General features: G+C 40.1%; 2 protein-coding genes across 4 annotated transcripts in view; one reads left to right on the top strand and one right to left on the bottom strand.

Moving 5' to 3' along the window:
- The window catches only part of SYTL3 (synaptotagmin like 3), a 29,531-nt gene extending 9,126 nt beyond the window's left edge, over positions 1–20,405 (top strand). For all 3 annotated transcript variants that reach the window (XM_057406800.1, XM_057406808.1, XM_057406817.1), the window contains 9 exons: positions 3,261–3,385; positions 7,321–7,464; positions 10,271–10,449; positions 12,024–12,126; positions 15,655–15,825; positions 16,030–16,129; positions 17,299–17,407; positions 18,296–18,501; positions 19,678–20,405. In XM_057406800.1, coding sequence (XP_057262783.1) covers positions 3,261–3,385; positions 7,321–7,464; positions 10,271–10,449; positions 12,024–12,126; positions 15,655–15,825; positions 16,030–16,129; positions 17,299–17,407; positions 18,296–18,501; positions 19,678–19,805 — 1,265 coding nt within the window. In that variant the 3' untranslated portion in view covers positions 19,806–20,405. The remainder of the gene's footprint in view (positions 1–3,260; positions 3,386–7,320; positions 7,465–10,270; positions 10,450–12,023; positions 12,127–15,654; positions 15,826–16,029; positions 16,130–17,298; positions 17,408–18,295; positions 18,502–19,677) is intronic.
- Positions 20,406–20,601: 196 nt separating this feature from the next.
- The window catches only part of EZR (ezrin), a 35,456-nt gene continuing 30,999 nt past the window's right edge, over positions 20,602–25,058 (bottom strand). Inside the window, exons 9-13 of the mRNA XM_057406826.1 lie at positions 24,753–24,883; positions 23,936–24,096; positions 23,549–23,641; positions 22,378–22,629; positions 20,602–22,038 (exon numbers count right to left, since the gene is read on the bottom strand). Coding sequence (XP_057262809.1) covers positions 21,874–22,038; positions 22,378–22,629; positions 23,549–23,641; positions 23,936–24,096; positions 24,753–24,883 — 802 coding nt within the window. The 3' untranslated portion in view covers positions 20,602–21,873. The remainder of the gene's footprint in view (positions 22,039–22,377; positions 22,630–23,548; positions 23,642–23,935; positions 24,097–24,752; positions 24,884–25,058) is intronic.

The following is a 25,058-nucleotide window of genomic DNA, read 5'->3' on the forward strand; positions in this document are numbered from 1 at the left end:
AAGACTGAGCCAACCTGTAAAATAATACAGCAAGTATAGTTCTCCTTCAGTGTTTTGCTAATTGTTTAACAAGCTGATGATACTATCCCAGAATGCCTTATGCAGATGCGAAAAGACTGTTTAATGTCATTTTTCAGTTTACTGGGTGTTCAGATGCAGCATTTTTAATTCACATTAGTACAGTGTAATAACCGCTTTCTACTTTAGTGATATTCATGTTGTATCCTTGACTTGAACCCCAACTGACCCTGTCAAAGAATCTATCATGTAATGGAAGTAGAGTTTAATATTTTCATTCACTGGCAGTTTTCAAGAGGGCTTCCTTGCTTCCTCTTTCTCAGTCCATCTAGTTGTGTGCTTTTGTCCAGTTCATACTTTTAAGAGCCAGGCAGTCCTAACAACTCTTCTTTCATTCTCATACTTCTCATTCCTTCCATTCACTTATGCCACCTGCTGTTCTTGAGGGTACAGACTGGGTATGCACCTCTAAGGCTAACTACAGCCAGCCTCTGTGAAGAACAAATTAAAGGCATCAGTGACCAAAGGAAAACAACTTCTGAGCCTTATGAAGATTACAGGGGCTTGCACATTTGCATATATTTGAACAAACCTTAGTGTTTTTTTACTAACTTAATCTTACACAACCCCAAATGTGGGATTAGACCTGAATAAATCTGGCTTTAGCGCCTTCCAGCCTTTACCCCTAACTCTTGTCCTAGCTTTTGGTTGGTCTTTAACTTTTTCCACCCATCCTAAAGGCCTGGTCTTTAACTAAACAAATTTAATGTTGTTCATGTGAACACATATTAAAGCTATGCAGAGACTCAAGGGCTGCCTCTTCTGAACAGAAGCATAGTGTAGGGTGGCACAGGACGCTTCACTGCTGGAAGCAGATAGCTGAGGTAGCACAGAATTGGATAAAAAGTAATTAATTCTGATTTCTGTTAATCTAAAGCCAAGTCATACCCCACAGTTACTGGTGAAGACTGTCAGGACTGCAGCAAGCTAATTTAATAGTTGACTGCTACCAAAAGAAAGGTCCTACTTCCCCGTCTTCCCCCCTCATCTAGCTTCCCTGTTTCTGGTTGTATGCAGCCATCACTTAACTTGAATTAGCATCAGTGTTTCTGGAGCCTTCTGGAAACTGATTTAGTTAATTAAAACGGCAGAACATTAGCACAGACAAAGCATGTAGGTGCTTTTCCACTGGTTCATTGAGTTGAATAGGTTCAGGGTAGGTTATATATGTTGGAGCTTGCACAACAGAGTGTGCTGGGCTATATGGCCAGGGGCTGAGTAGGGAAGAGCAGTGGTTGCAGAGGGAAAAATGGCAGCAAGTTAGCTCAGTTCAGCTGTATGTGGAGCCCCACCCAGGTGCTATCATTCTCTTAAGGTAGAACCTTTTAATTTGTAAGGAAATAACTGGCTGTTGCAATCACTGAAGTCAATAATTAGAAACTATAGGAAGTCTTATGGGGGAAAGGCTTGGGCTTCTTGGCTTAAGAAAACAGCTCTTTTGAACAGTGTGGCCTCTTAATGCAACCTGGTAATGTGCTGAGAAATGCTTTTGGTCACAAGTGTATGAAGTTAGTACTCTACCTTATCTAGATAAAAAACATCCTAGTTTGAAGAGGTATTTAATACATCCAGCTCTTGTGTATTGCTGGAGAACTTCGTTATGCCTCTGATTCTGGAGCCTAAGTATGTGCATGTCTGAGAGCAGTGGGAACAAAGGACTATCACGTGCAGCACAATGCTGCCTTGTACAGTCTGCTCTCTATGCTGTTACCTCCTGTTCCAGCATGGTTTGGCAGCAACGGGAGGTTATAATCCGATGGCTGCCATTTGGAGAATATAAAACGAGGTGCTGGTTGTAGTTTTATTTGCAGTGCAAAATCACCCTTGGCACTAGAGATGGTGTCTGTGTTACTGATATTTGGGTAGAGAAGCCAAAGTAGGAATAGATATGAAAGCTGAACAATCTTCTTTATTTAATTTGTTTGTTTTTTTCCTCACAGTAACCTGTTCTTTAACTTGTTCATTCTAGCAGAGTGTGAGGCAAGCTTGTGTTTCTGCTTCTCCTGCTGGTCAAGCTACTCAGATTGTATCTACCCCATTAGATCTCTCACTCCAGTTCTTTTTATGATCTCTGATTTCAGTGTGTATTTTAAAAACCTGGTTTCATTTACAGTCAGAAATGACTTAATTGAGCCTGCCTGTATATGTCATGTGATGCCTTAATAGTGTGCATAGAGTACAGTAAACAGCTGAGGACTGATTGCTGCTAAGAACAAAACTAATTCAAAGTGGCTTTAAGAATCACACTTAAGAGTGCAGTTTGGGGTTTCTTTAATACTGTAATGACCTGTTGTCTGAGGCTCCTCCACAGAGGCTTATGTTGTGAGAGAAATATTTATTTCTTCTGTATGAATTAAACATATGATAGCTATTTAATGTACATCTTATAAGTTATTAATTTATCATGAGAGACTATCTAGGGCTTGCAATGCAAAGTGTCTGCTGCTAAGCCTGCTAGTTTTCAACTTCAGATGCAGCTGAGTGCTGCCCTCCTCTTTATGTGAAGTTCTGACTGTACCCTGAGGAATAAGAAGCAAAAAGTACTGTGCTAAATGCCTAATTGTCCTTCAGATTTATTTGACAATAAACTAGGTATTGCTGAAGTGCTAATTCAATAAGCTACTTAAGTATGGACATAAACTTATCCATATGAGTAATGTTATTGAAGTCAATGAGGGCTACTCATGTTCTTAAAATTATATGTGATTTGGTACCTGAGTGTGTAATGGCTCTCCTTTCATCTGTATTTTGGATACATTTTTAAATACTTTCCAATATGCTCTGCTTTCTAATTTCCATTGTCATGTTGCTTTATGTTATGGTGATCTTGCTTTTACTCTGAACCAAACCAAACTGCTTTACAAATGAAACTATATAAAGGGACTGTAGTAGCTACTTCTGCGTGGAAACTGTATTTGATAGCATACAACAATTCCTTGCAGTAGCTATAATGATAGGAAGTATGTAGTATAATCTCCAGTTGAAACAGCAGGAAAGATTTAGGTGGAAAAAATATTGTACAAAATGGGACGAGCACTTGCTTTCCCATCTGTTTTTTACTCTTAGGAGATCATTACTAAAACTGCAGGATGAAAGTTTGAAAGCTACAGAGTTAGCCTATAAATCTACAGGGTTGGTTGCAATGTTTGTTATAGTGACTCCTCTTTTCATTTTCACTTCAGAAATCTCGAAGTCCCAGAATGATATGGCTGACAGATGTCTCCTAACCACAGATCATGGGCAGAATTTGGAAAGAAGGAAGCAAAGAAGGAGCCAGTCTGACACAGCCATCAACATTACAAGCAGGGTATCTGTTATTATTACACAGTCTCTTAACTGTAAGGGCTGTTTCAGGAATGGAATATGTTTGTAAGAATAATGACTTACACATTGGAATTTTACATTCATTATACTAGCAGGGCTTAGCTGTTGTTCACTGACCATGGCCAGAACTCTGATTCTTCACAAGGTTTTTGACTGAGTCTGAACACTTGATCTCAGCCCACAGCTGAAATGTTAGATTGAGATTTTTACAAAGACTTTCACACAGGGAGGGAGTGGGTCATTTCACTCCCAGTTGCTCACAGTCTCTCCTGAAGCTGATTGATGTCTGCTCTGTGTGATTGTTGGGCTGCTGGGAGGTGCTCTGTCTTTTGTCCTCTTCCTGCCCCTCTTGTTGCTGCCAAGCTATGGCCATCCAAAACCCATCTTGACAATTTCTGAGCTCTTTTTAATTTGGCAAGGAGAAAATGTTGCCTGCTGTTAGTTGTTGGGCAACTTGCCTTTTCATTTTGCTTTGGTTACAGTCTCTAGCTTTCAGTGTTTTCTTGAGAAGCTTGAGAAAAGTCTGGTCATCTGTTTTTCCACAAATCATGCAGGGCTGAAGATGATGTCGCACATCTGCTTTAAAGTTACACTGAAGATTTTGTGTTGTGCACTTTTACCTCTCAAGTGACCAAATTTTGGCCATACTCAATTTTCTACATAGTGGGTACTTACTGAATTGCTTTGTTCATCTGAATGAGGTAAATGTGGTCTACTAAGTGCCTGGATTAGATGCTGAGGAAAGCTTTTGCTTTGGACCTCGTGGTAAATACTTCTCACAGCTCCCTTGATGCACACTTTTCACTTTCCTCTGAGGTGTTAGGTGTTGATAAATGGAAGAGACAGGATGTCGGACTGCGTGGACTAGTGGTTTGAATTGGCCCAGCAAGGTCTGTGAACTCTCTGAAATTAGTTCTGGTATTTTTGTATGCAATTATATTGTAAACAAAACTGGCAACAGTTGTTAAGTACTGGAGTGCTGCTTTCATTGTGGCAAACCACGTTTCAGTGTGGCTTTATTCCACTGGCAGAGCACTGTTTTTTTTAATGCAGAAAAAAACATTGCAGTTGGAGATAATATGGACTTAAACTATGTTGCGTTGCATGCTGATCACATGCAGCCTGTCATGTTGATGAATATGGATTCTTTGTCATGAATTGGATTCATAACATGAATTGGATTCATGACATGTCATGAATTGGATTTGTCATGAATTGGATTCAATATGAATTCTTTGTCATGAAGATGAATATGGATTCTTTGGCTTGAGAAATGTACTAGTAGGAGATTACAAATTATTTGTGTGGCTTTTTAATTGCTCATTTAAAGACTTGGTACTTATGTCCACCTTTGTGTTACAGAATTTGGAAGATAGATTTCAATGGGCTTTGTGCGTCAGAGCATTATTTCTCTGAGTTGTGGAGCTTTTGTCTCATTCAAACCAGTTAGACTATATTTGTGCTAGAATTTTAGTTTTACTAGAATTACTGTTGATCTTTTTTTCTTGTAAATGCCATCTTTGACATTTAGAGATTTGGGTTTTTATATTAAATTTATATAGGAAATTTTACTCAGTTGTCCCTGCACTTATCTGATGGCTTTTGTATCTGTACTGTGATTTTAAAAATGAGTTTTAATTTCTGTTAATGGCAGTATTGCATTATTCTTCCATTTATTTTTTTCTTTTCCATCTTTGTTTTCCTTCAGTAAGGGTAGATGTTTACATCATTACTAAAAACATGACTTCAGTTTAGAGACAGGACCTGGTTTAAATTATACTTGCAAAACAACAACTCATATTTATAACAAAATACGATGTAAATCTTACTTGCAATGATTTTCACAGCAGAAAGAATTCTCATTTTTAGAGAATGCATCAAAACAGAGGGGTGGTTTTACCTAGAAAGTGTGTGTTTTTCTCCAGGAATGGCTGGGAAGTAATAGCTGTAACTGTGCTATTTTGAACGTGCAGGGTATAAGACTGGGGCACCACTTCAGTCTCAAAAGCATTATCTGTTTCTTAATGAAGTTTTCCAAACATATCTGTTCAGAGCTTGATTCTTTCATTAAACTTGAAAGAGGTTATATTTAACTTCAGTAATAGTGAAGAAACAATCCCACGGCAAGAACTAGCAGCCAGTGTAAAATCTGGATTTAGAAAGTTAACTGAATAGTGTTTTCTAGGCCTCTCTCTGTCAGAATATCCAAGCTCACTAAAGGAACAGCCTCACTGGGGGAACAAGCAGATGTATGGAAGCTTTGGAAGCTGTGGTGTGTCAGTAGCTGTGGGTTATCTCTCCTGTGACAGTGAATGCATGCTGCTTCAGATGTTAGAGCTGGGCTAGGGGAGAGTCTTGCTTGTGTGATCTGCTAGTTTAGTGTTGCTAGTTATGTTGCCTTGTCAATAACTTGTGTTCTGTTTAACCCAATAGTCTTTTCTGATCCAAGTAGAAGCTAAAATTTGGTGTGTAGTAGGTTGTTTTGGTTAGCAAGTGGGATTTGTGGTGTTTCAGGTTTTATAAAGCAGAAGACAATTTCTCTACTGAGAAATATGATGGTGGTCATTGGGGATATGTGAGACTCTATTCTGAATGTGGTTTCTGTTCGTTTCCTTTTCACAAGGGAATTTAATGAATTCTTACATCTATTCTTAAAGTAGAGCAGTTACTACCCGTAACAATTTCTGTATATAATAACAGGCTAGTGGTTTGGATTTAGCACATCCTGTGGTTTAGGTTTTGGGTTTTTTTTTTTTCTTTTTTGGGGGGGGGAACTGTGTTGTTTTGTTTTGTTTGTTTTTTGTCTTCCCAGAAGTACTGTCAATATATCATCTCCTCTGTTATCCTCATTCTTTAGTGCTTTCTGCTGATTGTGTGGGAGGGGTTCCCAGGTTTCTTAAATATATGTAGTTTCTTCTATGCAAATATGTTGAAGTCCTTTTTGTTGGTTCAATTACACAATGTTTTTTCCAGTCTTTCAGGTAATCCCTGTTATACATTATTTTTAAGAAATTATTTTATTAGCTCCTAACCATGTAAAGCTTCTTACTTCACTCTTTTCCTACCCATTGAGCTATGAATGTACTTTTCATAGTTTGTTTTATCCAGGGGTGGTGGTGTGCCAGAATGAGCTAAAATCTATTTTCAGCTTATTTCTAGCCTTATGTATTAGTCTTTCAGCACTTCATTCTAGTAACTGTTGTTACTTGTAACAGAGATGGCTGAAGTTAAATCTCAAGGAGTTTAGCTGCTATATATGTTAATTTTTCACAAATTATCAGGGTATTATTCATGGGAAAATTGGAAAAGTGGATGGACATAGTCAAAGCAAAGTCAAGAACACCTCAGAAATGTAAACTTTGTCTATAATCAAAGTTAAATAAGAACTTGAGAATCTGTTTCTATTTTCAAGTCTCTTTCATCTTGCTTTCATTCTTGCATAGGCAGACATGGGCCTGTGTCATGCATATTGCAAAATACTGTTTTGAGTTTCCTGGAGGCAAGGTTTTGTTGTTTTGGTTTTTTTCTTTCACAAAATTACTGGTTTGTTAAAGACTAATAAGGCCTTTTATTAGTATATTGCTACTTTTTGGTCTGTTATTAGTAGACTGTTAATAATTGCTGCAGTACTGATTCTTAGATTAGGTTGTGTTATGTTTGGAAAATTATGAATATACTACTAGCTGGGATGGGGAGAGTTGCAAATAAAATTAATAATTCAATGGAGTTACTAAATTGTCTTTGAAAGTGTGCCAGCTGTGTGACGTTGATCAGAGTGAATTGCAGCAATTCACTGAATTTTCTTCTGATAGGATAGCATTCCTGAAGGAATCAGGGCATTTTTCTTAAAACAAACACACAAAACCACCACACCCCCCCTCCTTCTCCCCTCCCAATTACTTGCTGGATTTCTTACAGATTAAAAGTACACCCAGTCTTCAGCAGCTCATTACTGGGGCCCAAAATGACATTGAAATTCTGACCAAAAGGAATTGCAAGGAGGAAGAAGGCATAATAACGAGTCCTACAAGTGATGCAGTTTTCTGTGATGGCAAAACACATGTAAGTTAACAGGTGGAAGCACAGAAGCCCAACAGAACAGGTGTCTAATGGGAACAGATATAAAAGCTATAATATATATAATATATAATGGGAACAGATATAAAAGCTATTCTTGTGCAAAATGTTGGTGTATTTTGGGTTGCATTACAAAATGAAGGAAGACTTTTACTTGAGTTTGTATCTGATGAAAGACTAACTGCCTTTGGCACAGTCTCCAGAGTAACACTGAACTTTCTGAAGCATAAGTCCAATCAAATTCATAATGGATAGTTGATGGATATATCCATTAATAATGAATAATTGATAGATCAGCTTCCTCTGATTTTGCAAATGCAACTAACATTCTTCCCATTTTATAAGGTTGGAATTGTGAACACTATTCTTTCTAACTGAATAATAGTTTTTCTCTTAAAACTTTATTTAATGGAAGGGGTTTGTTATTCTGTAAGAGCTGTGGTAAAGGAAATGTCAGTGGAAATTCAAAAGTCAGAATGTCAATGAATGAAGAGGAAACTGACAATGATGGAAGCCAGGGGAGCAGTTCATAGGTTTAGGGGATGGCACTGAATCATCTGCTGACAGATGGCATTCTGAATACTGCAAATGAGAGAGAAGGAAGCCAGTTATAAATGAATTCAGCACATGCTTTAAAGCCTCTATAATTGACTGTGGAAAGTAATTTCTATGTATTAATGATGAGGTTAAGCAGGGTGAAGTATCCGAAGAGTCTATGACTGATATAAAGAAGGAAATTAAAATGACTTTTAGGCAATCAAAATTAAAGCAGCCTGCTCACTTTATACTCACACTTGTGAGTATAAACACTCACAAGGGCCTTGGTGCATGCTCATAGTTTACTGCACTGTGGAGTCAAGGTGTTAAGCCGACAAATGGGTAAGTTTTGAATGACAGTTGTGATTCTTATGACAACCGTTCGAACTGGGCTATAGAGAGCCCAGGCTTAAAACTGAAATATTTTCTATTCTGAAATATTATCCCCCTGGATAAGGGGAAAGGTCAAGTTCCATTAAACTTCCCTTTATGGGTGTTGGATATTGATGACTACTCCATGAAAATGTATCTTTCAAAATATCAGATGAAATTGCTTTCAGTCATGCCAGCAGAAGTGCAATACATGAAGTCATTTAATCCCTCTTTACTGAACGAAAAGGACAAATGATTTCTGCATTGAATGTATGTGACTCCTGATCAGATGGAGACATATATAGTGATATTTGGTCCAAACATCATGAGTCAGAGCACACATCCAACCTTTCTAACTAAGTAAGAGATTCTGTGGAATAAATATTGGGGATTTTGCAAACATTTTTTTAGGACATATAAGCTAAGACAAAAATCTGTTTGCATTCCTTTATCATGAAGGATTTTGGTGGAAACTAAGCATTTTCTCTTCAGAAGGATAAAAATGTCAGTGAGCGAAAGAACAGAGCTGAACAAAGCTGTAAGGGAGATTGATTACACTGATATGCATCTCGTGGAGGGAGCAAGATTACATACAAGAAGCATCAGGTCAAAACAGTCCCAACACTTAATGACTTCCTCAGTAAGCACTGAGTGCTCTGACCCTTCTTTTGTCAAGTCTGTATGTTACTTAGATCTTATAAGATAGATAAGCTATCTAGATAGGTAGCTGCTTTAAACTGATTAGGCTGTTGGCGTAAATTTTACAAAGAATATTTGGCAAGCTGCACGAAGGAGGAAGAGCTTCTGCATGGGAGAGAGATACGATCTAAACACTACTCCGCACTTTTAGCTGCTGGGTTGTGCGATGTAGAGCTTGTTGGTTAACCAGTCCTGTGCAGGCTGGTGTTTATTTTCAGAGGGAGGAGTGATCTAACACATACCTTGGAAATCTAGGGCAGTGTTGCTCTGAGATTAATCACAACAACAATTATGTCCTTGTGACATATACTATGCAAAAGGTTCCTAGGGCTAACTTTAAAGAATATCATTATAAATGAATGGAGACCAAACTATTTTGATAGATTTGATAATATGTTATGTTGAAGTCTAGGTAGCATCATGAAGTTACATGTCTGTGCTGGGCCATAGAAAGGATTAGTCTTTTCCTTCCACAGATGCAAATGCTGTTTATGGATGGACAGTGTCCAAACCTTTGCCCCAGAGGTGAAAGTAGGTAAAAGGAGAACAGAGTGACTGAGGTGAGCTAGGGAATAACTTCTTTATGCACCAACATACAACAACTGGGTATCCTTGTATTTTAATCTTTCCTGAAATGTCTGCTGCAGTATGGAGTATGTCACTTTTATATGGAATTGGGGCATATTATAGAAAATATACTGGATTTGCAAGGCCACTTTTGTTTCCATGATAGAACATAACATCTTGGCAGTGTACCATACTATGAGTTATGTATTAAAAGCAGTCTAGTTCAATGTTTTGTATGTTCTTGTATTTGAGAGGCTTTTTTTTTTTTTTTCTCCACTCTCTTCCTTTCAGACACTTATCCCATTTTTCTCCTGGTAAGCTACATAGCAGTTTTATTTGGAGACAATTTCTAGATCTAGATATTATATAAGAAAGCATTTTCTTAGCCTGGGGAGCTTACAGAGGGGAAAAGGCAGAGCAGTAAAACTGTAATTACAGTAATAATTTTCAAGGCTATTGTGGAAGCAATAGGATATCTTCTACAGATCACCTTAAATCTTCTTGATTTGCAGTAGCTCTAGAGTCATGTCTGTAAAGATACTGACCTTTGAGGAAAATGCATGTCTTGTCCTATTTGATCTGAAGCTATTTTCCCCAAACATTTGTTTTTTCTTAGGGGAGTTTGTATAGTCTTAACAGCACTTGCACTGAGTCTGGAAATTTTAGCAAAGCTAATGTCATGGGAGAAATAGAGTTTGCCATGAGATATATCTTCAAAGCTTGCATCTTAGAAATTTGTATCAAGAGGTGCAAGAACCTGGCTTATGGAGAAGAGAAGAAGAAGAAGTGTAACCCGTAAGTATTTCGTAGAGAAGCAGAAAAAAACAAGGAAAATATTCTGCGTTTAAGATATTTCTGTATGTTGTGTCTGATATAGCATGGTATGCTATATTTGCACTTTCAGAGCATTCAACATATTACCAATTTTACATATACATACTTGAAGTCACCTTCACCCAGAAGACACGTGGGTTTTGTGCACCTTACAGAAGGTGTTGATAAAGACAAGCTTGGTGATTAAAGGAGTCTTTCTGGAACAGCAGCTCGTGACAGGGCAATTTGGGAACACATCAGAAGTGGCTCAAGGTTCTTTGAGTCCTCTGGTAACTAAGCCAGGCAAACAGTTGCAGGAAGCCTGAAAGGCAATGTGGGAAGTGCTACGTAATGAACATTACACTCTCTTAGTATGTATTTACATACTTCTGTTGGTTTCCAAGCCAACCGGAAAAGTACAGTCAGTGTATTCACTTAAGACACTTGCCAGAAAGCAGACTTTTAGCTGATTTTTAAAACCTACTGAATTATTTAGCTTGTTGACTGGACTGGCTACTTTTCAATAACATTGGTCTGGGTTGGTAGAGCAAGAGGCTAAAACTTCTAGTATCTGGGTATTTTAAAAAGCTATTGCTATGGATAAGTTTGGAAGGAATAGGGAAGATGTGTAAGCTCTGCACTGACAGTATGAGGTACAGTTGATCTTGCTTCTGAGTAAGTTAATCAAGAGGCTGTTTAAAAATTGGTTTTAATCACAATATCTGAAAAGTATACAAGCATAGTTAAAAAAACCTTGGTATTATGTCAACAATCACTCCTTTCTTGCCAAGCTGTGAGCAAGCACTCTCTGTTGCTAATACTCTTTAGTTTTGAAGCAATAACACAACTCAAGCCCACTGAACTCTCATTAAGGCGAATATTTAATGTTCACATGACCTACACATAAGAAACTTTGGATAGGAATCATTGGAAGCTTGATTCAGCTTCCAGACATTTTTTACTGGGTTTCCTTGAATCAATGTTAAGTCAATTTTCAGCACTTCAGACAATCTCCCACTTTCACTATAGTGGCTGTTTTAACAGGTAGCATTTGTAAAAGCTATAAATTATTATGTATTCTTTGTATGATTATACCTTTTTTTTTTGCTACATGGTACTTGATGTTGTAAAAATGAGATGTTTTCTTCATGAGCAAGCAACAATGATCCAAAAGTTAATTGTGCTAATATTTTTTTCTTGAGCACATAATATACGGTTTTTATTTTTGTCACAAAACCATCACTACAGCTGACAAGGTGACTACCTTTGTGGCTATTTTATGAGAGGCCAAGAGTATGAAAGCAGAAGATTCCTATTCAGATACTGATTCTTTCACAATTAGAATTGAAACATATTAGCTGAATGGTATACAGGAATCTTTATAGTCTCTGTTTTTACTGAGAAAGGATATACATCACAATTTGCCATGTTATTGCTTGGAAAATTATAGTCAGGAAATTTGTTCAAGAATTAAGGAAAACCTAATTTTTCTTCTTCGATTGCTTCTAACCAACCATTTTCTCTGGTTACTGTCCATATATCCTTCTCTCTACAAGGTATGTTAAAGTTTATTTACTTCCTGATAAATCTCCTCGGAGTAAGCGGAAGACAACTGTCAAAAAGAGAACAGTGGATCCGGAATTCGATGAGACTTTGAAGGTACTGCTTGCAATTGTGTGCTGCTAAGTGTGCTTTTCCAGGGTAATGTTTCTTTTTGTAATGTACAATCCTGCAAGTTCAGAATTGTCCTAATGGGGCAAATCTATAAGTCACTGACAACAGTTAATAGAAAAAAATTATGGTTTTCAGTCCAAATAAGAGAAAGTGCTTTTGGAGTTACAATAGTAAGTTGCAAATCATTAAAAGAGTCTGCCTTTGTCCATGAAAACATTACTCTTGAATTCCATGTTGTTCTGAGTTACCTTGTGGGAAAGCAAATTGTCTTCCATAGATGCTTTCTTTTTTTTTGTACATTTGGGAACTGGGTGCATTGCAGAGCAGCATGTATTTTACACAAGTATCTCTTTCAATCAATACCCTTTGTCAGTGCCACTGAGAGTGTGTCTCTGCAGTTAGCTGAATGCTAACTGAATTCCACCAGCTGTAAAACACTGTCTGCTTCCTTTTCCCTGTGCAATTGATGCCAAGCCATCTCTTCAGAGTTCTAATTGCAAACATTTAAGAATCCTGCCAGATAACAGTAGTTGTGCTTATAATGCTTTAATGCCTTGCAATATTACTTCTTGCATCCTTGTAAGAGCTGTGTGTAGAAAATAGAAGCCATTATTTTTGCTTCATATACACTTAGTGAAATGTAAGCCTGAAGCTGAGTACTGCAACCTGGAAGAAGTTCATAGTATCATAGAATAGTTAGGGTTGGAAAGGACCTTAAGATCATCAAGTTCCAACCCCCCTGCAAAGGGCAGGGACACCTCACACTAAACCATGTCACCCAAGGCTCAGTGTTCATCCCTGGCCTTGAACACTGCCAGGGATGGAGCATTCACAATTTCCCTGGGCAACCCATTCTGGTGCCTCACCACCCTTACGGTAAAGAACTTCTTCCTTATAGCCAATCTAAATGTCCCCTATTTAAGTTTTAACCCATTACCCCTTGTCATATTACTACAGTCCCTAGTGAAGAATCTCTCTCCAGCATCCCTATAGGCCCCCTTCAGATACTGGAAGGCTGCTATGAGGTCTCCACACAGCTTTCTCTTCTCCAGGCTGAACAGCCCCAACTTTCTCAGCCTCTCTTCATACAGGTGGTGCTCCCATCCCCTGATCATCCTCGTGGCCCTTCTCTGGACTTGTTCCAACAGTTCCATGTCCTTTTTATGTTGAGGACACCAGAACTGTACACAGTACTCCAAGTGAGGTCTCATGAGAGCAGAGTAGAGGGGCAGGATCACCTCCTTTGACCTGCTGGTCACACTCCTCTTGATGCAGCCCAGGATACGGTTGGCTTTCTGGGCTGCAAGCACACACTGCAGCCACCAGCTCATGTTCATTTTCTCATCAACCAACACCCCCAAGTCCTTCTCTGCAGGCCTGCTCTGAATCTCTTCTCTGCCCAACCTGTAGCTGTGCCTGGGATTGCTCCAACCCAGGTGTAGGACCTTGCACTTGGCATGGTTAAACTTCATGAGGTTGGCATCAGCCCACCTCCCAAGCATGTCAAGGGCCCTCTGGATGGCATTCCTTCCCTCCAGGGTATCAACCAAACCACACAGCTTGGTGTCATCAGCAAACTCGCTGGGGGCACACTCAATCCCACTGTCCATGTCACCGACAACGATGTTGAACAAGACCGGTCCCAACACCCATCCCTGAGGAACACCGCTCGTTACTGGTCTCCAGCTGGACATTGAGCCATTGACCACAACTCTTTGTGTGCAGCCATCCAGGCAGTTCTTTATCCACGGAGTGGTCCACCTATCAAATTGTTTTCCCTCCAATTTAGAGACAAGGATGTCGTGTGGGACAGTGTCAAACGCTTTACACAAGTCCAGGTAGATGACATCAACTGCTCTACCCCTGTCTATCAGTTCTGTAGCCCCATCATAGAAGGCCACCAAATTGGTCAGGCAGGATTTCCCCTTAGTGAAGCCATGCTGGCTGTCACCAAGCACCTTGTTGATTTTCATGTGCCTTAGCATGCCTTTCAGGAGAATCTGCTCCAAGCTTTTGCCAGGCACAGAGGTGAGGCTGACTGGTCTGTAGTTCTCTGGGTCATCCATTTTCCCCCTCTTGAAAATGAGGGTTATATTTCCCTTTTTCCAGCTGTCGGGAACTTCACCTGACTGCTATGATTTTTCAAATATGATGGACAGTTGGATTAGTTTTGTTGTTCCCAGCTCCAGTTGTGTACTTAGATCACTACAAATCAATTTTTTTGTGTGTGTTAGTGCACTGCAGTAGTACATAAGATGATGACTTCTTCAGTAATGTGTTGTCTTGGAAAAGATAAGAAACAAAGTTAATGGAGGGAAAAACTTGTATTGTTGGTCCTTGAACTACACAAAAGCTTCAGTGTTACCCCCATCTTTTGGTGTGTATGAGCAAGAATTTTTAGTGAGTGAAACAGGCAATGTGTTTGAAAAGACCATTGTAAAATTCCGTAGCAACAACAAAAAATTTAAGTAATATATGTAACTCTTATATAGCCTGAAGTCTGTATATAGGGTTTAGCTGGGAGAAAAAAGATTGTGAAGTTGGAATAACTGATCCTAATTTTATAGTCCCTTTTCTATGCCAAATCATGAAGAACTGAAAAGGGGAAAGTGAGAGCCATGCCTGAGCTGGCTCTATGAACACTAAAGTTAGTTTTGTTAGAAATCTTTTTAATTAGTTTCATTATTAATTTATCCAGAGTAGTAGAAATGGTCAGAAGACCACAGTGCTAGTGCAGGTAAACTACATCATGACACCAAGATCCAGCTTGGTGAGATACAGCTGCAAATGAAGGTGCCTACATCTGGGTAGCTTCATGTGTGAGAGGTGTGTAAGTGCTCTTGAGAATTACTGGAGCCCAGGGTGATTAGTTCCACAGCTTACACCCAGCCTGTGATTCAGCAGCCTAAGTGTGGGTAGTGATGTCCTTGCCTCCAGCTTCCAGCCCAGGTGGATGTAGGTTCCTTCTAGGCTGGGTATCACATTTGCCAGTCTTATGTGCGTATGTTAGATACCCAACAATATCTCAACAGGCTCTAACTATGTTTTGGGAGCAGATCAGGGCTGTAATTAGTGATTGGCTGAATTACTTCTTTCTTCTTACTGACTGCATTGAGTAGATGTCCGCTCACCAGAATGGAAGTTGAGCACCCTTGTTAGGCATCTTAGTTTTGAACTGGCCTCCAGAGTAGCCAAATTCTGCTTGGAGTGTATAACAGAGAGAGGGAGAGAAGGGAAAAAAAATACCTCAAAAACCCCACCAGCAAAAATGGGCAAGAATTATTTCAAGTTCTGAATTAATAACCAGAATCTTTAGCAAGGCGGGTCAAGGTATTCCTGGAATGTTATTTCATATTTGGATGAGTGTTATTTAGCATTTAAATAGTGGAGCAATATGCAGATTGCAAAGCGCATTCAGACAGCATGGTTCTGTCTGTATCCAGGTATGCTGTGGCTGGCCTGGTTATGGGCATGGGTGTGCATTCACCCTCTAAATAATATTTATCTTTCCAGTACAAGATTGAATACTCCCAGCTGGGAAGTCGGCAGCTTCAGATCTCTGTGTGGCATGCAGGAGCACTCAAATACAAGGTGTTTTTGGGGGAAGTGGTGATTCCACTGGCAGCATGGGATTTTCAAGAGGACTCAATGCAGTTGTTCAGCTGGTACCAGCTCAAGCCGAAGGTGATTATTTTTTTTGTGCTTAGTTATATCTTAAAAGCAAGATGTAGTAAAAGCTATGAAAAATGTCACACTTCTAAGATCATTGGAGGGAAAAATGCTGTCAATCCAGCCCATTAAGGAGGACTTGTTGCAAACATAAATAAACTGTGAGAAGGATGTGGAATGTTTGCAGTAATGCAAATTTCTGTGTGTTCCTTTCTTCAGCTTGAAAAGCCTGGACATGATCTTATCGAGTACAGTGGTGAACTCCTTGTGTCTGCAAGACTGTCAGCACCAGCTCAGTATAAGAATTTCCAGTTTGAAGGTATAAAATGTTTCAGCATACTTCACTATGTATGCTGAATCCCTTGGCTAGAAAAGAATTGGTATCAATGAGGGACTAGCAATGTGTCCATGTAACATGCCTGTATGGGGTTTATAACAGCTGCTGCAAACAGTGGTTTGTGGTGTATTATATTTCAAATTAATTAAGATCCAAACATTTGCCAACTTCATCTTTTTTGTTCTTTTTAATGCCAACAAAAGCTGCACATTATAGTGGTAGCAGTATGATGCAACCAGCTGTTTGGGAAGCTTGTGCCAGTCATAGTGTTGCTGGTAGACCTTGTTCTGGAGGTGGTGCAGTTTTAATGCCCAAGGTGGAGTCTGCCAATTTGGGGAAAAGGTGGAAAAGAAATGGCTGCAAGGATACCAACCACCACCCTTAGCTTCCTCCAGTGGTTTCATTTAAGAGAGATTGTTTCACTTAGAAGGTGTTAGGTTCAAAATGTACAGTCAGGATTCAGTTTTTGGAAATGAAAGACTTATAAGATGATACATAAAGTATTGCTGGCGGAGTAAAAGAAATACCTTGGGAGAAGAAGGGATAGGACAACCTCATTGGAAAATTGCCTCCCTAGATCATAGTGAGATATACAGAGGTTCAGAGCTCTACTAACTCTCTCAAGTGAGAGGACCACAGCATAAGGTAGAGGCCACTAAGAAGATCTAAGTAGCTGTTAGGCTAATTTTGTTTCCTTTTCTTTTCCAAATGACCTAAAAGGTACCAACTTTCTTTCATTTTTCTTCCCTGTGCATGCCTATGTATTGGGCCTCTATAACTAGAGCTGTAACAGAGGAGCGGAATCTCACTGTATTTGGCTGTTTCTCCTGCTTCTGGCTTTGTTTCAGAGAAACACTCCTGTAGGTACTGCCCTGTATTTACTTTATACAAATACATCAGAAAGCTCGGTCTTTGGAACAGGAATCACAAAGCAACCTGCTACTCATTGCTTGCCTTTTTGGGGAGTGTGTGACTCATACCCTGTACAAACAGGTTAAAGTCTTTCAAATGATCCAAATGATCCTGTATTAGCACTGTGAGTCCTTATCTCAGTAGTACCACTTAAGCATTTTTCTACTTACTGACAGTTCAGCTGAAAGCTTAAGATGTTTCTAACTGGTTATTTCATGTGATAAATGCTCTTGTTGCAGGAAGAAAAGACCAAGGCATTCCCAGCTGCCAGCTTCAGGTTGTGATAACTGGGGCCAAGAACTTGCCTGTGCTGAGAACTTCTGGAATGCCGAACCCATTTGTTATAGGGTATGTATGAGACCTAACACTTCAAACAGAAAATGTCATACATGTGTGAATGTACGTGTTAACATGTTTTCAGTAGGAGAGTGGCCCCTGAAAGTGCATTGTCCACATTCTTAGACATTCCTTTAATGGTGGCATTTGGGTGCCTACGCAACAGCAGCATTCAGCAGTGCAGTGACAGGTCCCACTGGCTCTTTGGATCCTGAATGGAACTTCAGCAGTGACTCATGCCACTAAAATTCAGAGGTCGCTAGTTTAAGTACCTGGTTTTAGATATTGGGGGTGGGGTTGGGGTAGTGCCAATCAGAGGATATTTTAATTCTTGTTTTTCATGTGTGCCATGGCAGAATTAAATATATCTTTGGGTAAAAGGAAACCTTTATCCTCTTCATTTTAGACTTTTTAAAAGAAGAGGGACTGAATTTTTCTTCAGTGTGCTGAGTAACTTGTATGTGGGATCATTTTACTTTCTTACTGTCCAGCACCAGATGCCACTGGAAGTATGATACTGGGGTACATTTCCACCATCATGTAAAGCCATTTCATTGTTTGCGGCACCGAACTTCAGTGAAATGGGCTGGAAATTTATCTACTGAAAAGCAGGTTTGGGGCAGATTTGGGTAACAGAACAGACAGTAAAGATTTTTTCAGCAGTCAGTGACAGCAAAAGGCAAACAGACTAGAAGAGCCTACTTGCACCCACAGTGAAGGCAGACAGGAAAAGGAACAAGTCCCAGAATAAACACATTGGGACCATGTTCTACCTTGCACTTAAGCTGAACTTTTGTGCTATTTAAAGCAAACCAAAGGGCCCTGGTTGATTATTGCAAATGTTCTGTTTTCTGGTTGAGAAATCAGTAACCTTGCTGAACTCTCATTGTTTTGGGGAAGTTGTCTTATCCTTCCAGACCAACCAGAGGTAAAGCAGAAGTCTTCTGTCTGGAGGAAAGAAGCCTGTCCCCAGTGGAATCACTTCTTTGTCTTTGATGGTGTGACCCCAGCTCAGCTGCAGCAGTCATGTCTACACTTGACTGTCTGGGACAAGTCAACTTCCAGCTCAAGCAATCAGTTCCTAGGAGGAGCTACACTTGGTGCAAGTAGGTTCTTTATCATGAAAAATTGAAGGCAATTGGGGAAAAGTTCATTTACTTTACATTCTAAATAATACTTACACTGTGCTATTTATCACCCACTGCTGTGTGCCTTGGGCTTTGATCCTGTAAGAAACACTACATGTGCTTTAGTTCAGGTCTTTGCAAAAGTTCAGGGTTGTCAGTGGGAATTTTCAGGAAAGCCATTTGTTAACATGGTAAGTTACAGGACTGAAGCCTGGCCATGCTAAGGTAGGCATTAAAAAGCTGGGTGGAGTTAACTCATGTAGAGCTCTGTTAATGATTTTTTTAAGACCGGTTCTTTGAGCTGTTTCCTATGCATTGGTTAAATACTATTTAATAAAAAGGAAGCACAAGAACTAATGACCTACTAGACTCCAACCTTCCTTATGTTTGTGCTTATTAGTTTACAGCCACGAAACAATCCAGTCACTGGGAGATACAGACAGTGAAGCTTGCTCAAAAGGGGCTATTGCACATCTGAGTTTTGGGCTCTGTTCTAGTGTATGTGCGAGTGAGGAAGCTTGCTCTCAAGGCTGAGAAATTTTTGAGAGGCCCTCTGCTCACTGAATAGGCCCCATTTCACTTTTAATTGAAGGCTGCTGCTTGAAGACTGCCTCATGGAGTCTGTCTTCCCAGAGAGTTCTCAGATGAAAGGCTCAAAAAGATTGCTCAGACACTGTGTTATGGTATCAACACAGACTTTAGGGGAGTATTATCACTAATAGCTCAGTGCTGTGCAAGCTGCCTTATGAACTTGATTGTCCTACCCAGCATCTTCCTTTCTGCCAGAGCAGGAGCTACCTGCTCCTGAGTGAAGACGACTAGTCAAGCTCTAAGCCTAGTAATGCATTAGTGACTGGAGATGAACCGCAGCATGCAACCTAGTGCCATGCTGCTGTTAGTAATACGCATGCTTGCTCCTTTGCTTTTAGTCATATAACCAGAAAATTTTTCTTTGCTGCAGGCTGAATTCTTTAGTAAGTGATTCTAGTTTAACAGGATTTAAATAATGTTTCAAAATATAACTACAATTTATTGCAATTAATGCCCTAAGGCATTAGCTACAGAACAGCTAAAGAAACAGGTTCATTGTTGTCCAGTCAGTTGGGTAAGACCAAGTGAAAAGTAACTGTACCCTTCCCTTTTGCTTTGTTGCAGTGGAATGGTTTGGCTCTACAGCCCTTTCTCAGTCAGTGCTTCAATGGCAGGAAGTACTCTGCAGACCGAACACATGGATGGACTTCACACTTGTACTGCATTCAAACAAGGAATACTTTAAATCATAAGAGAACTGCACAACAGCTTTCCCCATGTGTGAAGCTTTCAATTCAAGTGGCATGTGCCTTTCAGGTCTGGTGAAAGGTACACTGCAAGCATACCTAGTCCAGCATTTGTGAAAGAGAGTTATACATTTGAAAGTGTGTGAGGTTTTATTGCTCCAAAGGTTAAGGCTTTGTTATCTGTGCATCTATCTGAAGTATAAGGTTTCTTTGAGAGCGACAAACTCAGAAATGCAGTGTGGTGACAAGGCAACAGTAGCCAGATGAGGTGCAGCTTTCTAGTTCTGGGCATAGAACTGTCATTCTTTAATCACAGATAGGAATACATCTTAAATAACTATTACTTTAAAGTTACCTGCCTTCACTCTCATTTTGATGTTTTATATGTTGAAGGAATTGTCCTGCACTCCTCAGCAGGAGTGAGGGACACCACTTAATAGAACAGTGTGGTTGCACTAAGTTCCTTGCTCTTATCAGCTGTAAGACAGTATTAACAAGATCCATATGGCACACAGAACAGGAGTTTAGCTAGGGTTATAATTTATTCATGTAAGCTTAAGGCCCAGCTGCTGTGTGAGTTCACTTTGCCTGTGAACTGTAGTGTTACAGTCAACTGTAACAAGTGCTGCTGTTAATACCTCAAGCCATTACAGATAGTACTCTCCTTTCTTCCTTCCTAGGTAATGTGGCTTTTAAGGAGACTTAAAGACACAGGGACTTATATGCTAAGCTCAGGAACTAGATGAAAATGCACACCTGATACAAAATATGCCCTACACAAGAACCACTTGACTCCAAGTCCTTTGTTACTTTGCAGATCTTTTATTTAGATGTTTGCTGCTGCAAATAAAAAACCACACACAATTTAACTCAAGTATAAAGCAGCAGAGATGGTGTAAATGGAAGAGAAGAGCTGACAACATACTGTATCTCACTTTCTAACAGATTTTCAAGGAAAGGGGGAACTTAGGAGGGGAAGGAATGGTCACAGAAATGCTCTCTACTAGAGAGAATACAACTGTGATATAAACAAGCAGTCCCTTCATCTTTGGAGTCTGAAACTTTAAATCAAACATTAAAAAAAAATTAGAAAATTTGTTAGAAAAATAGGTGCAGTAAAATTGTATCTATTGGATCATGAGTACATAGTAAGTTTTCATTAAGTATAAAAGTGATCTTTACAAATAATGCTTTGTAGCACATAATCAGTTAATGCACTGTATCAGACTAAGCATTGTTTAGGCATTTTTACAGATGCAAGTCTTATTTAATCTGAAAAGTAACAAAATATACAGAGCAAAACTATTTCCCTTTAAGCTACTGCAATCCACATACTGCATGTTTTTAATATATATATAAATACTACACTATGACTGATCAGTAATGAAGCTGGAATGCAAACACAGGAGTGTATTAGATTCCAACAGCATATTTGCCTAGGTGTTACATGAGGAGGGTATCAGTGTCCCTGTGCCATCACTGCAGAGTTTCTCCAGTTGAGAGCAGCAACCAGAAGCAGCCTAATTTCTACACAGAGCAGTTCTGAGGTGGTGTCAGTTCTTCTGTGTGCATGGGGTAGGGAACAGGTTGTGGGCATCAAGACCAAGGATAATAAACCAGGGTATATAAACACACATGCACACATACATACAGGGCTTGCAAATTCTGAGTTCTACAACCTGTCTTTGCAACTGTTGGACTTTACTACTGTAACTAATTATACAGAAACATATGGCACAAAATATGCCCACAGTCACTTAGTTTTAGACCAACCTGAATCCAGCACCTGCTTGCTTAAACAGAGATGTGACCTAAGGCCTTTTGGCACTAAGCAAAGGTGTGAGCAAGTTACCAGGATCAGTGGTATCATGAGTTTTTAACTATACCAAATTTAATAGGAGGTACAAAATAAAAGGGAGATTCAAACACCTTGGGGTTTTTAAAGAACACTTGTTATGTCTCATACAGTGACCCCTCCTCAGGGGAAAAAAAAACAACAAAAACACCCCCAAAACAAGAATACAGCATTAAGATCTGCCCTCCCCACAGTCCTTCCTTCTTGTTACAAACATCATTACATTGCCTCAAACTCATCAATTCTCTGCTTGGTGTTGCCTTGCCGGATCTGCCGCAGCGTCTTGTACTTGTCACGTCCCTGTCGCATGTTCTCTGAGTGGATAATATCATTGTGGGTCCTCTTGTTTTCATCTCTAGCCTGGGCCAGCTCATCTGTCAGCGCCTGCAATATCAAGGACAGCAGATACAGATTATACATGTGAAGCTTTCAGCTGGTGACAGCAGTGCTCTTTGGTGAGAGTTGACAGTCGTTAGATGAGTGGACAGAGTGATCTAACAATGATGGAGATACAACACATGCTTTCCATAAATGCTATGGATAATGTGCATAAGTAATCTCAAAGCCTCAGCAACGACAGTAACTGTTGTAGATCTTGTATTTAATTCCAACTGCCTACAGGAACTGTAAAGGAAGAGAAACTATTGTGCTTTGTGTGCTTAACCAAGCAGTTAAGTGGTCTATTTTCCAGGAACAACTGTTTCAATTACTCCACTGTCTTACCCTCAGCTGCCTCTGCACACGCTCATTCTTCTCTGCTTCAGTAATGCGCTTCTCCTCGTTGCGGTCATTCCGGATCCCCTCACTGGAGAACTCTGCACTGTAGGCAGAGTACTCAGATCCCTCATCTTGCAAGTTATCATGGACATGGTAGTTAACAGGCTCATAGACAGGCGGTGGGGGTGGAGGTGGAGCAGTCATCACCAGCTGTAGCTCCTCCTTTGTCTTTACCAGATCCTCCTGAGCTTCCTTGGCCTTTGGGCAGAGAGTGAAAAATAGTTTTAAATGCATTTCTTGCTTTACACCAGCTTAATGAACACTTTAACACTTGTCTCCCCACTTTTTTCAAGCTACTATGAAAAGCAAGAAGAGGGAGTTAAATCTCTGCAGTTGACACACTGTTGTGGTCTTAAGCAAAACATTTTTGCTAGTGGTACTATCATCCACTGTGTAATTGCGTAATGTGCAGGGGATCTGAACAAAGAATCTTCCAACACAACACACTTTAGGAAGAACAATTCTGCAGGCATCTACAGTTATCTTCATCCTGCACTCCATCTGAAGAGTTGTAGGCTGTAGATATGGGTTCCAGATAGCAAGAACTCTGGTTCCCTGGTTGGCATTTTAATGCAATTGCATACTGGGCAGTCAGATTCCATGCTGCTTCAGAGGTTCTGCACTCCTGTGCAGTCTGCAGCACCTGCCAAAGGGCACTAGGAGAACCAGGCATGCTTGAGCCTGGCATGGGTTGGGGTTGGTGCATCCAATTATTAACTCTCCCAACCCAGGTCCAGGAAGCCACTGACAACAGCACACAGTTCTTGGGACTGGTACCTGCAGTGTGGCATCTTCTCTTGATTGATGTGATGTTTGCATCATGGGTTAAATACCTCATTAATACAATGTACCACTCCCCCCCCCCCCCCCCCCATGTCTCCATGACTATAATTACACTTTTAGGTTTCATACAGGCTTCAATTTTGAATTTTGACTGAGGGCTTGTTGAAAGAAAGGTGTTTTACAGACATATTGCACATTCCTCACAAGTCTGCCCTTTGCTGTTGGCCTACAGATGTTTGTCTACACATTTAGAGAACTCGTATCAGGCTGAGCACTGTGGTATGCTCTGCTCAAGTGCAGAGCTCCAGAGCAACTTCGTAAAGCTGATACTCACTCTGATTTGCCATTCTTCAACCTCGCTCTCTTTACGCCTCCTTGCCTCCTCAAGAAGTGCAATCCTAGCTGTATACTCTGCAAGCTCTGTAGCCTGTTGAATAATAAAACTGGAATTACAAGGACTCTTCAAAAAAATCAAAACACAGAGCAAACAAACACTACTGACTGAGAAAAGATCCAGGTGTTACACTCCACTGTAATAAAGACTGAATAAGAATTTAAGACTTAAAAAGCAGACTGCTCATGATAGAAACCAATGCCACAATGATGTTATCACAGGGTCTACTACTTCACCATGTTTTTCTCTGGAGAAAAAGGCTTTACCTTACTTAAAGGGCATATTAACACGCCTGTATCTCTTATCCTCAAAATGACTGGGTCTTACCAGCTGTTCCTGGCTCTTTATCTGGTCCATATTCTGTCTCTCCAGCTCTTCTTTGGCCTGCAGAGCAGCCAAGCGATCAGCTTCTAAACGTTCTGCTTCTGCCTGCGCTCGTCTCCTTTCCTCCTCCAGCTGAATGGCTCTTTGGATCTGATCTGAGAGCTCTGGAACAAGATGAATCAATGTGGTTACTGCATAAGCCTGGTCAAAGCAAAGAGACTACAGGCAGTCTCCTAGGTAACTGCAGAAGTCATGACAAGCACTTCACTCCTGCTTGCAGTACCCCTTCACTGTGCACCTCAAAGTAATTATTTGTGTAACACATCAAGTAACTGAACTCGGAAGTAGTCAGCTGCACATGATTCAATTTTCTGCAAGATATTTGCACTGAAGCCTGCAGCACTGACATGATTCTGGTGCCCTTAACTGCACGGACCAGATGTTGCTGTCTCGAACTGAATTGAAACAGAAGCTTCCTTTTCACTTTCCAAAAGTACTTTTTCTGTTAGGAGTTAAGTAAAAAGTACTTGAGAGCTGAACGCTTACTGCCTGCTGGAAGAGGCCAAACTACTTAAACTCTCTTGGCAACAGGGGGAAATAGAGTTAGTGCCCTTCAGTTCCCAAATACAATTGGCAGATTTTATGCTACTTTCATACTTTGGCTGGTATCAGTATGCAAATGTATGTATTTATCCACATAGGTATCAGTAAGGCTTGCCAAGAGATCCCAGTGTCACCAAGGTTTAGGCTAGGTGTAGGTAGTGTCCCATATAACCCTCCTATGGAGCACAATACATATGGTCTGGTACAAGTACTTTACCTTTCTCTGCTTTCTGAGTCTTCACCTCATATTCCTGTAGCCTCACCAGGAGCTCCTCCTTCTCCCTCAACATTTGCTCTTTCTCCCTCTCAATTGTCTCCCTTTTCTTCTTTTCATTTTCTAGTTGTTGCCTGTTGGAAATAGATTTCATGCTTGAAACTCACTTTCAGACCTAAGGTACAGCCAGACAAGAATGCTGCCTGGGCATTTCTCCAGGCAGCTCAGTGGGAAGCAACTGCCACAAAATGAGAGCCAGAAGACAGAAACAAATATAGCTTGTTCCTTCATCACTTCAGAATTTTTGCT

The sequence above is a fragment of the Pezoporus wallicus genome, unplaced genomic scaffold (genome assembly GCF_028554395.1).
Source record: "Pezoporus wallicus isolate ANWC-B61680 ecotype Strahan unplaced genomic scaffold, APGP_CSIRO_Pwel_v1 contig_3817, whole genome shotgun sequence".
NCBI lineage: Eukaryota > Metazoa > Chordata > Aves > Psittaciformes > Psittacidae > Pezoporus > Pezoporus wallicus.